Below are 14,900 nucleotides of genomic sequence, written 5' to 3' on the forward strand. Positions count from 1 at the left end.
AAAAGAAACTTTTTATTTATTCTAAGGGACTTTCGGCCCTCCATAATAACTTAGTCTTTCATTCTGGGTTTAAATTTTTTTTAAATATTTATTACTTTTTTCAGGATTTGAAAAAAATTATGATTAATTATTTATATGGGAAATAAGCCACAATTAAAATGAAAAAAATAATTTTATTAACGTTTCGACGCCCAAATCGGGTGCCGTTGTCAAAATACAAAATATTACTAAAATAAACTAAAGTGTTGTTGCTAAGCAACAAAATTCTTCTAATAATTTATTTAATCTCACTCATTTATATTGGCAATTCAGACATATATTATAAAAAAATTTATAAAAAATTTCGACACCCGATTTGGGCGTCGAAACGTTAATAAAATTATTTTTTTCATTTTAATTGTGGCTTATTTCCCATATAAATAATTAATCATAAAAATGCCACAAGGAAATACCTTCAGAACAACATTGAAAAAAATTGACACCATGTCCGTGGTGATATTTTCCACAACCAACATTCACTATCTTTGTCATACAACGCACTGAGTCGAATAGAATATGGTGACAAGACAGTGACAATTTTAAATATTTGACATGGCATCGGGAATACTTTGAGTTATTGATTAAATAATATTGATAGTGTATTTGATAAATAATTGATTTAAGAACTGAACTTAATAAAAAGTTATTTATTGTTTATTATTTATGGAAGATCCAAGCAGAGAATGCACCAGGATATATTCAATGATCCAAGTATTTTGTTGTTAAAGATGTTCAAAATTGTAAGCGTTTCATATTTTTATAGTTTCATACTTTTATGGTAAACAAAAAAAAAAGAAAAATATCTCTGAAAGGTAATGACATAAACGTGGACATGATGAAAAGTCACATTCTAATATTTTGACAGTACTCTTACGTCAGAAATTTTGACCTACGTAATCTTGCTTTTGCAGTAAAAATTTATACTTTATACCGAACATCCAATAAAATTCCTCTGTGATATAAAATTTTACGAGTTTGACCATCAATGACACTATTCATAAGAGAAAGAGCAATGGAAAGGGCAATATTAGGTATATGACTGTCAGATAGGAAGAAGAACGACTGGGTAAAATCAAAAACAAAAGTTAAGGATATCACAACAAAAATTGTCAAACTCAAACTCAAATGGAGCTTCGCAGGTGACACTTCCAGACAAAAGGACCAATGTTGACCTTACTTTACAACTTACCAGAAGACCTTACAAAGGTAGACAACCAAATGGAAGAGCACATGAGAGATGGTTAGATGACATCAAACGAACTAGATGTTGCCAACGAACTATCAATACTGACAGTTCTTTGTCAATAAACTGTAAATACTGACATAGGTACTTGTCAGTATTGACAGTTCGTTGGATGTTGCTCAGATAGACATCGATGGAAGGAGTTTGAAAGGCCTTCGTCCAAAAATAGACTATAGAAATCTAAGACGAAGAATAAAAAGAAGAAGAAAAACAACAAGAAGAAGAAGATCTGTACCTAATGATTTGGCTAATTATGAATTAGTTTCTTGTACTCCTCTAGAAATGAGTAGTTTTCCACCTATTGTCAGTTTGTCTGGCATTATGATCTGCGAAGATCCATTTTAGCCTGGCTATATGTTGTCCTGTGTCTTTGACTTTTGTAATAGTCAAAGTCATTGTTTTCCGGACAATAGGTGGAATACCACGTTACAACAATGAAGACCATGGAACAAGAGGACGACACCAGATAAGATGGGGAGATGACATTAGAAGGAACGGAGAAACACACTGGAAACAGAAAGCACTAAACAGCAGCGAATGGAGAAAACAGGGGTAAGCCTATGTTCAAAATTTTGACGAACTAAAGGGCAAAAGAAGAACTCTGGCACAATTATCGCTCAAACAATTGTTTTTATGGTAAACTAGGTCTTTTGGTCTTAAAAGTAGCTTATATTAAGGTAAACTTAAAGAACAAAAGATGTTCTATTAATAATTAAAATTAATATTATTAATAATAAACCATAATTTTTAGATGCAGGTACCTTGGAAAGCTATTTTGACTAATCGACCTTTCTGGGTTATTTGGATAAACGCAGTAGCTCAGTTTTGGTGTTGGCAAACACTTTTAGCAGAAATGCCTACATACATGAATAAAATTCTGAAGTATGATATAAAATCCGTAAGTATCTATTTAAAAAAAAAAATAATTACATATTATTTAATGCTTTATAATTTAGTTTTATTAAACTGAACAACGATAAATATTTAAATTATCTTGACATCAGTTTTATGGAGGTCACAGTTATCCAATAGGTACTGGACTAATAAATTCCCGGTCTAAGACGTTTCATCGCCGCCAGTTCATCGCCGGCCGATTCATCGCCGGCCGATTCATCGCCGGCCTATTCATCGCCGGCCGATTCATCGCCAGTTAATTAATCGCTAACTGATTTATTTCAAAATTTCCGACCAATTTTCTACAGTTACATTTATTATTTATTTTTAATATTAATAAGGAATTCTAGGAAATTACCTAACCTAACCTAACCTAACCTGACACTACATAAATTTGAACATATATATTTCTACAAGGCCATTTAACACTAAAAATATAACACTATTTAGTATCAAATTTAGGGGAAATAGAAATAGAACAATAAATTAATATAATAATATTTTTTATCTTTTTAATTGTCATAAGTTTTGAACTGAATTTAACGTCGTGTCGTGTCATCTCCCATAATACAAAATCAACTAACTAACTGGCGATGAAACGGACGGCGATGAAACGGACTGCGATGAAATGTACTGGCGATGAACTAGCGGCGATGAACCGGCGGCGATGAACCGGTGGCGATGAACCGGCGGCGATGAAACGTCCCATTCCGTAAATTCCTGAAGAGAAACCTGCAGTTACCTGTAAACACGGACGTATCTTGCCATTCCTTCGCCCTTGGCGAAATTCAATGCTCCTGCCCCCTTCCCCCTTCCTACAAAAAACGAGACTCCCATTAATTGCAACTACAATTCACATTCGCTATGCAGTGGGACTGTAATGTAACAATTTTTAAATAGTTGTAGGCAAATTACTACAACTACTACTTTAAAATCTATTAGGCCTGGGTTCAAAAAACAATAACAATAAAGGAGGTATTTTTAAAACATTATTTATTTTACTTACTTATAAAATTATTTTACTCACTGCTACTTTACATGTAATATTGTAATTCACAATTTCTGAATATTATGTTACATTCATGACAAAATGTACTTACTTACATAAACTATCATAACTATGCACTTATGTTACATTACTTTAAGCGTAAACATATTGATATACAGTGAGCACGTAAAGGTTGGAATAAATTCATTTTTCCAGGAATGGGCAATTTTGGAAATAAATCCCGAAACAGGTCAATTTTTATTTTTAAATTACGACTTTTGGGCATATATATCATACTGGTGACGTCACCCATCTGAGCGTGATGACATCATCGATGATTTTTTTAAATTTGAATAGGGGTCGAGTGATAGGTCATTTGAAAGGTAATTCAATTCTCTATCCAGTAATATAAACATTGACATATTTATTTATACAGGGTGTCCAAAAAGATTTTTTTTTGATTCAATTTATTGACATAAAAAAAAAGAATGTGTGTAATTTATTTAATTCAAAATATATTTTACTGCTATCAAAAAACAGGAAAAAATGTTTATTTGACAAATAAATATTGTTTTTTACTTCAATTAAATATTAAAGCAGCCACCCACCTGCCTCTTGAGAGTGTGCACATTTAATTTAAGCGAAAAGCAAGGATTATTTTTCAAATAAACATTTTTTTTGTTTTCTGAGAGTAGTAAAATGTATTTTGAATTAAATAAATCACAGACATACTTCTTTTTATGTCAATAAATTTAATTTAAAAAAAATTTTGGACACCCTTTGGAATAGAGAATTGAATTACCTTTCAAATGAGCTACCACAATCCCCCTATTCTCATTTAAAAAAATCATCGATGACGTCATCACGCCCAGATGGGTGACGTCACTAGTACGATATATATGCAAAAAAGTCGTAATTTAAAAATAAAAATCGACCTGTTTCGGGATTTTTTTCCAAAATCGTCCATTCTCGAGAAAATGAATTTATTCCAACCTTTACGTGTTCTCTGTATAATAATAAATAATAGCCTACAACAGTTCATGAAGTTTTGATTTAACATTTAAATTTTAGTCAATTTAATTTTGTTGAATTAACCTGGTATCTTTTATTATTGTTAAAATTTCACTTTGCGTGCTTTAATAGATGCGAATTCATTTATGACATCGTCAAAGTTAAGTTTTGAAGCTATCCACGTCTCTGCTGTATTTGAGGCCAGAATCTTTTGCACAGTTTTCCAAATCAGTGTCTGTTGTTTTTTGCAGTGATGACCCTGATAAGAATCCAAAATCATTTGAAACTTTTGTGTAGGCCTATGATCTTTTACTCATTTCGGTTATTAATTTGTCATAAACCAAAAAACATTGTCGTTGGAATTCTTGTCTTTGAGGTCTGAGGCAGCTCTCATCCATGGCCATTTCTGATGATAAGGCTTTAACTCTCTTAGTTCGTTTATTTGGAAATGAACTCTTTTCATCACATGTTGATACGGCTTTGAAAATTATATCATCCACACCATCATCACATCGTTTCTTAATCTTCTTGGACAGGCCATTCAACAGTTTTGATGCAATGTCAAGAGACGTGTCTTTAGCTTGTAATGACGTGTTTGTACAATCAATTGGTATTAATATTTCAGACCACAAATAGAGCAGGAAGATAAACATAAAATCAATATTTTTTATTATGCTTGAATCCCCAAAAACAGTTTCATTATTCCATTTGCTTTCCATACTTTTGCGAGCATTTTGAAAATTTGAAGTGATTTTTTTAAATCACCACTCTGATTGATCCTAGAAAATGAATTTACCTAATTTAATTGTAAAGTAATTTATTTCTCGTTTTAACATTTTTTTATCAAACTTGGTATGTATGAATTAGGAGTAACAAGTTCTTTTAAAACCTGCAAAAATATACAGATTGTCCCATTTAAATGAAATAAATGGAGGGTATTTCCGGCAAAACCGAAAGTATAGAGTCGTAACAAATATTGTGGCGTCATAGGCGTTATGTCACTGTATGTAATTGTAGTCCATTTTAAACAACCGCTTGGATTGTTACTAACATGTCAAAAAATTGATATTGTGCCGATGTGTGCTTTTTCCCTGCGGATGAGTTTTACCCCTTCTCGTGGGTGAAAAAATATACGTTCAAAATGGGTCCAGAAGTGGATAAACTTACTAATTCTAAGCAACTTGTGTTGTATAGCATTTTTTCACAGTCAATACTTTTGGAATTATTTGCGAGTGAATATGTTCATTTTTCAACAGAAAAAACACGTTTGTAGTTAGTTTTTTGCAAATAACTTAAAATATAGCCTATAAAACAGTAAAGAAAATGTTGTATGTATGAGGATTCTAGACCCAGTAAAAGCAGAGTTGTAGCTACTGAAAAATAAGTTAATATTTGTCAAATTCCAAATGGAAAATTTCAACTTGAAATATCTAAAAAATTAAGCACTTTTTAGGGAAATCTCATTTCAACTTTTTTAAAGCTTTAGTTTTGTTTTTTAAAAAAGTTTCTAATATCAAAAGTAAGCAAGTTACGCTCAAAAAAAAGTTGGTCCCTTTTTTTGGTAAAAATATGAAAATCACCCCCTCATTAGCTTCCCAAATGAAATTGATCGTTTCCGCTTCACAAGCTCCTTTACTCATGTATGTATTGGTTATATTTTATGTAAGTTTTATCGGTTCAAAGTGTTTATTTTTAAAAGAGCTCTAGTTGAAAGGCTTGAACGAGTCACTAACCACGAGTTTATGCAAATTTTAAACAGCCATATCTTAACCAATTTTTTCTTACAGAAAAAAAAAAGAATCTAAAATATTCAGAAAAGTAAAACCTACATATTTTTACTGTTTAAGATAAACTGTTCGTCAAAAGTTAGGGATATAGAAAATTATGCTGATTTTCATAGTTAATTTTTTCGCGAACAGACGGATTCCGCTATTTTTTTACTTTAGCCTTTTCTTTAGTATTTACACAGTTGTGCAAAGGTTTACTCAAACTTATTTTTTGTACTTATACCGGGTGGAAGAAAAAATAAGTTTTTCTTGTGTTAAGTTTGAGACACCCTGTAGGCAGAACGAGGTACAAAATGTGAGTATACATCAAAATAATATTGTAGTCTTATGTTTTGTAAAAATGCTGTTGTTTGAATGTCCCTGATATCTTTAGAAACAAAAAAATAGACGGTTTTGTAATTTAACATGTGTTTTAACCGAAACAAAAGTTTGAGACACCTTGTAGGGAGAAAAAGGCACAAAGGTGAGTATACCCCGATATTATTATGTTGTAGTCTCATATTTTTTGAATATTTTATTTTTTTAATTTCTCTGATATCTTTAATAACAAAGAAACTAGACGGTATTACTCTTTAATATGTTTTTCTATGTTTCACATGTGTATGACAGCCCTGGCATTAAGGCTATCTTCTCCCGGTGAGGGTGGTTATCCCTTATCCGAGGGGTGGAATAATTGATACGCTTTTACTTGTTGAGTTGTTTTATTTACACTCGCATGAGCATAAGCTGGTAGCACCGCACCCAAAGAACGTCTCGTGAAGAAAGAGACACTATCTTTAATGTGGAAATATTACGTCTGATCACAAAATAGAATGACGAATGTCTAATATAATAATAAGAATTCCCTTGTTATAGTTTTGCTGTTTATATATTTAGAAATGCCTATTCAGCATCGACCATGAAAAGTGTTTATAATTGACTCTGCAATTATTAGTGAATCGTGATCTAGGATAACAATATTTATATAATCGAATGAAGGTTGTAATATTGTTATGATGACATAAATAACTGAAAGTAATTATCGTAGATAATTACAGGGTGTTTTTAAGATATATCTACTGAGTACAGATGAATTCTTGTACACCTTCCCTTTTTAGGAATTTTCCGACTACGGGGAGGGAAATTTGCAAGTCGTGCTACCAACCCATACTGTGTTGTAATCAATACAAAAAATTTATTTTATATACAAACTTCCTAAGCCTACGCAAATACATAAATAATATAAAATGTTCGTTTAACAACATTGTTTCGTAACACTTGTCACTCACTGTGTTTTCGGATTGTAAGCATATAATCTATTCTTATGTATTTCCTTGATTTTATTGTTTTCTATTCTGATTTTACAATTAACGTTATTTACTTCTGTTATCGTGAAAGGACCTACATAAAGACTATCAAACTTACCATTCTCTTCCCTTTTTACAAGGACTAGGTCTCCTATTTTAAAGTGTTGTGGTGTTGCTTTGAGCTTATTCTTTTCTTGCCGCTCTTTTTTGTGTTTTAATAAGAAGGTTCTGGCTCTCTCGTGCGCGCTTTGTAGTTTGTATCGTAACTCATTGTAGTAGGCATCTATATTGTAACATGGTTGAATCTCATGTGTAAGGTCTTCCGGTAGGTTAACCTTCCTGCCATATAACAGTTCGAACGGTGTGTATCCATGATACGCGTTAGGGGTTGTATTGTAGCAGTATGTGAACATTCTGCAACACACATCCCAATTTTCTCTGTCTTCGTCTATGAATGCTCTTACGTACTCGTTCAACGTTCTGTGTAGTTTTTCGCAACTTCCAATGGACTGTGGGTGGTATGCCGTTGAAAAGTTGTGTTCTATTTTTAATAGCTTTGTTAATTCCTGCATTACTTCGTTCTTATACTCTGTGCCTTGGTCTGTTCTTATTTGCTTCATGAATCCGTATGTTGGTATGAAATGATCAAAGATTCCTCTTGCTATTGTCTCTGCTTCTTTATTGCACACTGGTATGCTGACCGCGTATTTTGTCAGTTCACACAACATTGTGATACAGTATTTATTACCTTCATTACTTCTCGTGAATGGACCTATTGTATCTATGTATACTATGTCCCATGGTTTGGAAGATGTGTCCGATATCACGAACTCTTCGACATGTGTTCTTTTCGGTTTGTTAATTTGACATTTGTGGCATTGTTTTACGTATTTTCTTACGTCTTTTTCCAAATTTTTCCATCGGAATCTTGCCTTTAGCTTCTTAATTAGTCTGTTATTCCCTACGTGTCCTCCGAACATCGGGTGATTATGGTATTCTCCTATTAATCTGTGTTTTTCTTTGTCATCTTTTATTGTTTCTGGTACTTCACATATGTATATTTCTATATTCTTCAATTTTTTATTTCCTTCTTTAATAAATTCATCAATTGTGCACATTTTAAAAATAATATCATTTACGTATATTTTTACTTTACGTACTGCATTCTCTACCGCCAGCTTATCAAGCTGTACCAACGCTTGGTTTAAATCGAAACGATTCAATCCTGTGGCTATGCTTTTGCTGCATTTTATTTTGTTTTTGGCCCTAATGCTCAGTCTTGGTGAGATTAGTTCTGCTCCAAAGGACAAAATTGGTAGTCTATGCGCCTCTAAATTATTTAGTACCTTCCTTACTGTCTGTTTGGTGGCTTCTGGCTGTAGTGCGAGTTCACTTTCAGCCTTTGTTTGTCTTGCTTCTTTCTCCTTTTCTTTTGCTTGAGCTCTTGTTATAGCTAGTATATGGGCGTTGTCTATGTATAGGTTTTTTAGTTGATGCAATGTTATTCTTGAAAGGCTGTCTGCGTAGTTACTTTTCCCTGTTATATACTCTATTTCGAAGTCATATTCTTCTAGGTCTAATCTGATCCTCGTGAGTTTTGAGGTTGGTTCTTTCATTGCAAATAGGTGTGTCAAAGGTTTATGGTCTGTTTTTACTTTGAATGTTGGTGCTCCATATAGATAACATTTAAAATAATTAATTCCCCAATGAATCGCTAGTAATTCCTTAACGATTATAGGTTTATTACATTCTCCTTTACTAAAACTTCTTGATGCATATGCTATAGGTAGGTCAATTCCGTTATAATCTTGACTTAGGATTGCTGAACAACTCTCATTGGATGCGTCTGTTGTTAAGATAAACTGTTTGTTGAAATCAGGATATTTTAAAATTGGTGGTTTCGTCAGAGATGCTTTAAGCTTTTTGAATGCTTTTTCACACTCCTCGGTCCACGAAAATTCTACTCCTTTCCTCGATAATTTGTTGAGTGGTCTGCATATTTCCGCAAAATTTTTAATAAAACGTCTGTAATAGTTGCAAAATGCTACAAATCTCTTTGTTTCTTCCGCTGTCTTAGGTGTCGGATATTGTTCAATTGCTGCATACTTCGCTTTGTCTGGTGATACTCCCTCTTGAGAAAGATCATGTCCTAAATATGTTACTTCCCTTCTAAAGAATTGACATTTTCCTGGGTTAAGTTTCAAATTGAATTTTCGACATGTCTCGAATGTCTTTTTCAGGTTGTCTAAGTGATGTTCTTCGGATATTCCAATTACTACGATATCGTCCATGTAAAGAAATGCTTTGTCTGGTGTTAATCCTGAAAATGCTATTGACATCATTCTTGAAAAGCTATTTGGGCTTACATTTAATCCAAAAGGTAATCTGGTAAATTGAAATGCTCCATTTTCTGTGCTGAACGATGTGTATTTTCTCGATGATTTTTCTAATGGTATCTGGTGAAAGCCTGACATTAAGTCTATAACTGAAAACCATTTTGCTCTTCCTAGTTGATCTAATATCGAATCTATTCTTGGTAATGGAAATTTGTCTGTAACTATCTTCTTGTTCAATTGTCTAAAATCTATGCATAATCTCCATGCTTTTCCTCCATCTATAGCTTTTTTCGGTACCAGTACTACTGGGCTGTTGTACTCGGATGTAGATGGTTCTATGATTCCTTGGTCTCTTAGGTTTTGTACTTGTCGATTTAATTCCTCTGTTTGCGCATGAGGTGTCCTATAATTCTTGATATATACCGGAGTTTGGTCTTTAACTCTTAGTTTTTGTTCGTAGAAATTGTTACAGGTTAACATATCATGCCTTAGGGCGAATATGTCTGAATATTCCTCGCATAACGATACTAAGTTGTCTCGTATGTATTCTGGTATGTCTAATTTCAGTGATTCTCGTAATTCTTTTTTTCTGTCCTTGCTGTCGTTGACTAGCCTATATATATTGAATAGTTTAATATCCAACGTCCTGATTGTGCTTGCGTCTACATTTACTGTTTCGTACGTTGTGTTCAAAATTTTGATGTATGGATTATTACTTGAAATAATTGCTCTTGCTATGAATATTCCTGGTTGTATTTCTTGCTGTTCCACTATCCTGTCTTTCTTTAACGTTTGAAAAATTTTTACGATTCTGTAAATTTCACATCTAGGCGGTATTATTATGGTGTCATTGTCTATATTATCCAGAATTTTCTTACTAATGTAACAATCGTTGTCCTCTTTAATGTGCATTTTAAGGTTTGCGTAATCTAGTATACATTGAAAGTTAGAAATAAAGTCTCTCCCAATGATTCCGTCTGTTGGAATTGGAAAGTTAGGTTCTACCAATTGAAAGATGTGTTCGAATCGAGTTCCTTTTACTTCGAGTGTTGTCTCAACTTCTCCCATTGTTTGCAACTCTCCTTTAGTGACTCCCTTTATTTTCGCCTTTGTGTTTGGTTTCACCTGTTCCTTCATAAAATCTTGTGAACATTTTAGTATTGAAATGTCAGCTCCTGTGTCTATGATAAAAGTGCTTGTGTTTTCAAGAATTCCTGTTTTCATTCGTACAAAGTTCGTTAGGTTTAGGTCGAAGTTGTAAATGTTATATTTTATTTCTGCCTGTGTGCTTCCAACTTCTTGTTCATTCAAAACCCCAACTGCTGGTTTTCTTGCTCTTCTTGACTGTCCTCTATTTCTAGTAACCTTACGTTCCTGTTACGTCCGCCTCTCTGGTTTCCTCTGTATGTTTGATTGTTAAATTGTCTGTATCCTCTGTTCGAATAATTTCGTTGATTGTCCGTTGCTTCTCCTTCGTTCCGTTGTCCGAAGTTATTTCTTCTTCCTCTGTCATATTTGTTATGGTATCCTCTTCTGTATTGCTGCTGTCCTCTCCTATTCTCGTAGTTTGTCCTATAATTTAAGACTCTTCCTTGTGCATTTTCTTCAGTCGTATCGATCGACAAAAATTTAGATACTACTTCCTGCGGTGATGTAAAGTTACCTGCTTCCAGTATTAGCTTAGCTTTCTCTGCATTAGCGTTTCGTTTCATTGTTGTTACTACTGCTTCCGTCGTATATTTCTTTGCTAAGTCAAGTGGCATTCCTTCCGCTATGTATGCTACTTTTAATTGTTCTGCTAACTCTTCCACTTCAGATGCGTACACTGCTGCATCTCTATGCCCTTGCCTTTTTTTGGCTAATTTGGCTATTAAATTCTTCGGATTATCACCTTTTAATTCTTTCTTTAGTGCTTCAGCTATCCGTGGAATCGTATCTTCTGTGGTTATTAGGTTCCTAGCCTTATTGGTGAGTCGCGTTTTTATTAGCGTTACAGCTGTGTCTTCATGACCTTCTGCCAATTTTCCAAGTAGTTCTAATGCGTCTAAAAATGGTTGTAATTTCCCTGCGCTTCCATCGAACTCGTTGGGCAATATCTTGCTTGCGATATTCAAAAATTCATTGATTGTCAAAGCCATGTTTAATATTGTTATATCTTGTTTTATGTCACCTTTTTCCTCTTTTATTCCGTCGTTAATTATTTCTTCTTCTCCTTCCTCGTCGCTTTTTCCTTCTTCTATTTCCTCATCGCTTTGTTCCTTTTCAACTTCCTTGTCGATTGGTTGATGTATTGAACTTGGAACCACTGTTCTCACATTTACTGCTTGAAATGATCGTATAACTTTGTCTCTGATTTTTCCAAAATATTTGTTGCACGATTCCCTTTGTTTGTCCGAAAGTGCTTCCCAGTTTTTCCTAGTCAATTGCGTGAACTTGTTATAAGCTTTAATTAGCTGTGTCGTCACTTCTTCCTTTATGTCCTTAGATTTCGGAACTTTTTCTTTAAGACTCTTCTGCTTTGCCTGTCTATTTCTTGTGCAATTTCCTCAACTATTTTGACAAAATCTTCCCAAGTAACTTTGTTGCTACTCATTTATACATAATTTTTTTCAGCTCCTGTACTTCTTAGCGAAAATATAAATTCGATAGTCTTACGGTGTATATAGATATGTAGTATATAGATATATAGTAAAAAATATGGAGATAAAATAATAAGCCAATATATATATGGTAAAAATATGTAAAAATTGCAGTGGTAATAAAAATTCAAAAATAAATAACGTTATATTAACCCTTGTAAATAAGTAGTTAGAATAATAATTTAAATGTATTATGCATATAGCGTATATTTGTTATATATCGTATATTTATTTTGATAGGTATATTTACGATAGCAAATATTAAAATCATAAAAAATTGCAAAAATGTACTAAAAATCAGTAGTCAAATAATAAATGAATAAAAGTCAGCAAGGATAAAGTATACGTTGATAAATATGTAAAAAAAAATGATATAAAATTGTATCATTGCGTCCTATAATAACTTAATATGAGGGTAAAAAAAAATCTTTGTATATTGATAAATATTGGTAATAGAATAGAATAATTAAGTAAAAATAGGTAAACTTGAAACATATATTAATGTAATTAAGGTAGCACAAAATGTTTATACTTTATACTTTATATTAATCAGGAAATACCATAAAAATAGCTAATATGGACTTACCACTTTTACACGTCTTTGTTCGTATCACAAGTCCTCGCTGCACGTTCCATAGCATTGTCCATTGTCCATTGTCCCACGATGTTCCATCTCCATACTATTCCATTTTCAGCTCCGCATCGGCCTGATGTCTCCATCCATTTTACATACCACACTGTCTAAGGTGGTCTAGGTGCCTGAACATTGACGTGTTTTCCCATTTCTCGTTCTAGACTGCTAGTTCTGAGTTCTCGCCTGGTCTTGGATCGCTATATGACAGCCCTGGCATTAAGGCTATCTTCTCCCGGTGAGGGTGGTTATCCCTTATCCGAGGGGTGGAATAATTGATACGCTTTTACTTGTTGAGTTGTTTTATTTACACTCGCATGAGCATAAGCTGGTAGCACCGCACCCAAAGAACGTCTCGTGAAGAAAGAGACACTATCTTTAATGTGGAAATATTACGTCTGATCACAAAATAGAATGACGAATGTCTAATATAATAATAAGAATTCCCTTGTTATAGTTTTGCTGTTTATATATTTAGAAATGCCTATTCAGCATCGACCATGAAAAGTGTTTATAATTGACTCTGCAATTATTAGTGAATCGTGATCTAGGATAACAATATTTATATAATCGAATGAAGGTTGTAATATTGTTATGATGACATAAATAACTGAAAGTAATTATCGTAGATAATTACAGGGTGTTTTTAAGATATATCTACTGAGTACAGATGAATTCTTGTACATGTGTGATGTGACGCATGTCGTCAGTTAAAACACATATTAAAGAGTAATATCGTCTAGTTTCCTTGTTATTAAATATATCAGAGAAATTAAAAAAATAAAATATTCACAAAATATGAGAGTACAACAAAATATCGAGGTATACTCACCTTTGTGCCTTTTTCTCCCTACAAGGTGTCTCAAACTTTTGTTTCGGTTAAAACACATGTTAAACTACAAAACCGTATATTTTTTATTACACGCTTTTATTTAGTTCAATAGTTTGCGTCAAATCTTTGGACGTTAATAACAATACACGCATTGTCAATAAATTTTTTTATGTTTATTAATTGTTTAATTAAAAAAAAAGATTTTAATGGAAAATGCTTTAATTCTCTTGTTTTTTACATTTTAAAAACTTGAAACTTTCACGGATTGTAGCTAATGATATGAACTATACATAATTTGACTTTTTACTTTAATTGTTTACGTTATGCTTCATAAATAAACAATAAAATTTCAATTTGTTTGCCGATTCCGACTACTTTTCATGTTAGTACATCATAATATGTTTTATACATATTTTAAGAAACATGACGATATATTTTAATGTTTGAAAAGTGTAAGACTAAAAAGTAAAAAATAAAAAAATATGAACAAAATTTTTTTAAGAAACGCTTTTCTTTAGTTACGAGTGACTAAAATTAAAAATATTATAAAAATCAACTAAAAAGAAAAAAATAAAAAAGAAATTGAAAAAATCTAACACATTCGTTAAAGAAAAGCGTGGGGCGAAAACCGTTTACTCGATGAAGACGCGCCACGCTTTTCTTTGACGAATGTGTTAGATGTTTTCAATTTTTTTTATTTTCTGCTTTTTAGTTAATTTTTTATAATATTTTAATTTTAGTGACACGTAACTAAAGAAAAGCGTTTCTTAAATTTTTTTTTCATATTTTTTTAATTATTTCTAAATATATCAGGGATATTCAAAAAACAAAATGTTCACAAAACATAAGACTACAATATGATTTCGAGATATAGTCCCATTTGTACCTCGTCTTCCCTACAGGGCGTCTCAAACTTAACATAAGAAAAACATTTCTTTTCTTCCATCCGGTATAACTACAAAAAAAAAAGTTTGAGTAAACCTTTGCATAACTGTGTAAATAGTAAAGAAAAGTCTAAAATAATAAAAAAAATATTAGCGGAATCCGTTATTCTGTTCACGAAAAAATCTACTATAAAAATTCAGCAGAAATTTCTATATCCCTAACTTTTGACGAGCAGTTTATTTCGTACCACTAACAATTTGTAAGTTATTTTGAAAAAAACATTTGTTCAAATTTAAAAATTAACTTTTACTTTAACCAATTTGTTTAAG

The 14,900-nt window shown here is 32.4% G+C and overlaps 1 protein-coding gene across 1 annotated transcript in view; it reads left to right on the plus strand.

Moving 5' to 3' along the window:
• Positions 1-14,900, plus strand: part of LOC114332090 (sialin) — an 81,573-nt gene that overhangs the window by 57,456 nt on the left and 9,217 nt on the right. Inside the window, exon 5 of the mRNA XM_028281799.2 lies at positions 2,034-2,180. Within this exon, the coding sequence (XP_028137600.1) occupies positions 2,034-2,180 (147 nt within the window). The remainder of the gene's footprint in view (positions 1-2,033; positions 2,181-14,900) is intronic.

Source organism: Diabrotica virgifera, chromosome 6, assembly GCF_917563875.1.
Source record: "Diabrotica virgifera virgifera chromosome 6, PGI_DIABVI_V3a".
NCBI classification, from domain to species: domain Eukaryota; kingdom Metazoa; phylum Arthropoda; class Insecta; order Coleoptera; family Chrysomelidae; genus Diabrotica; species Diabrotica virgifera.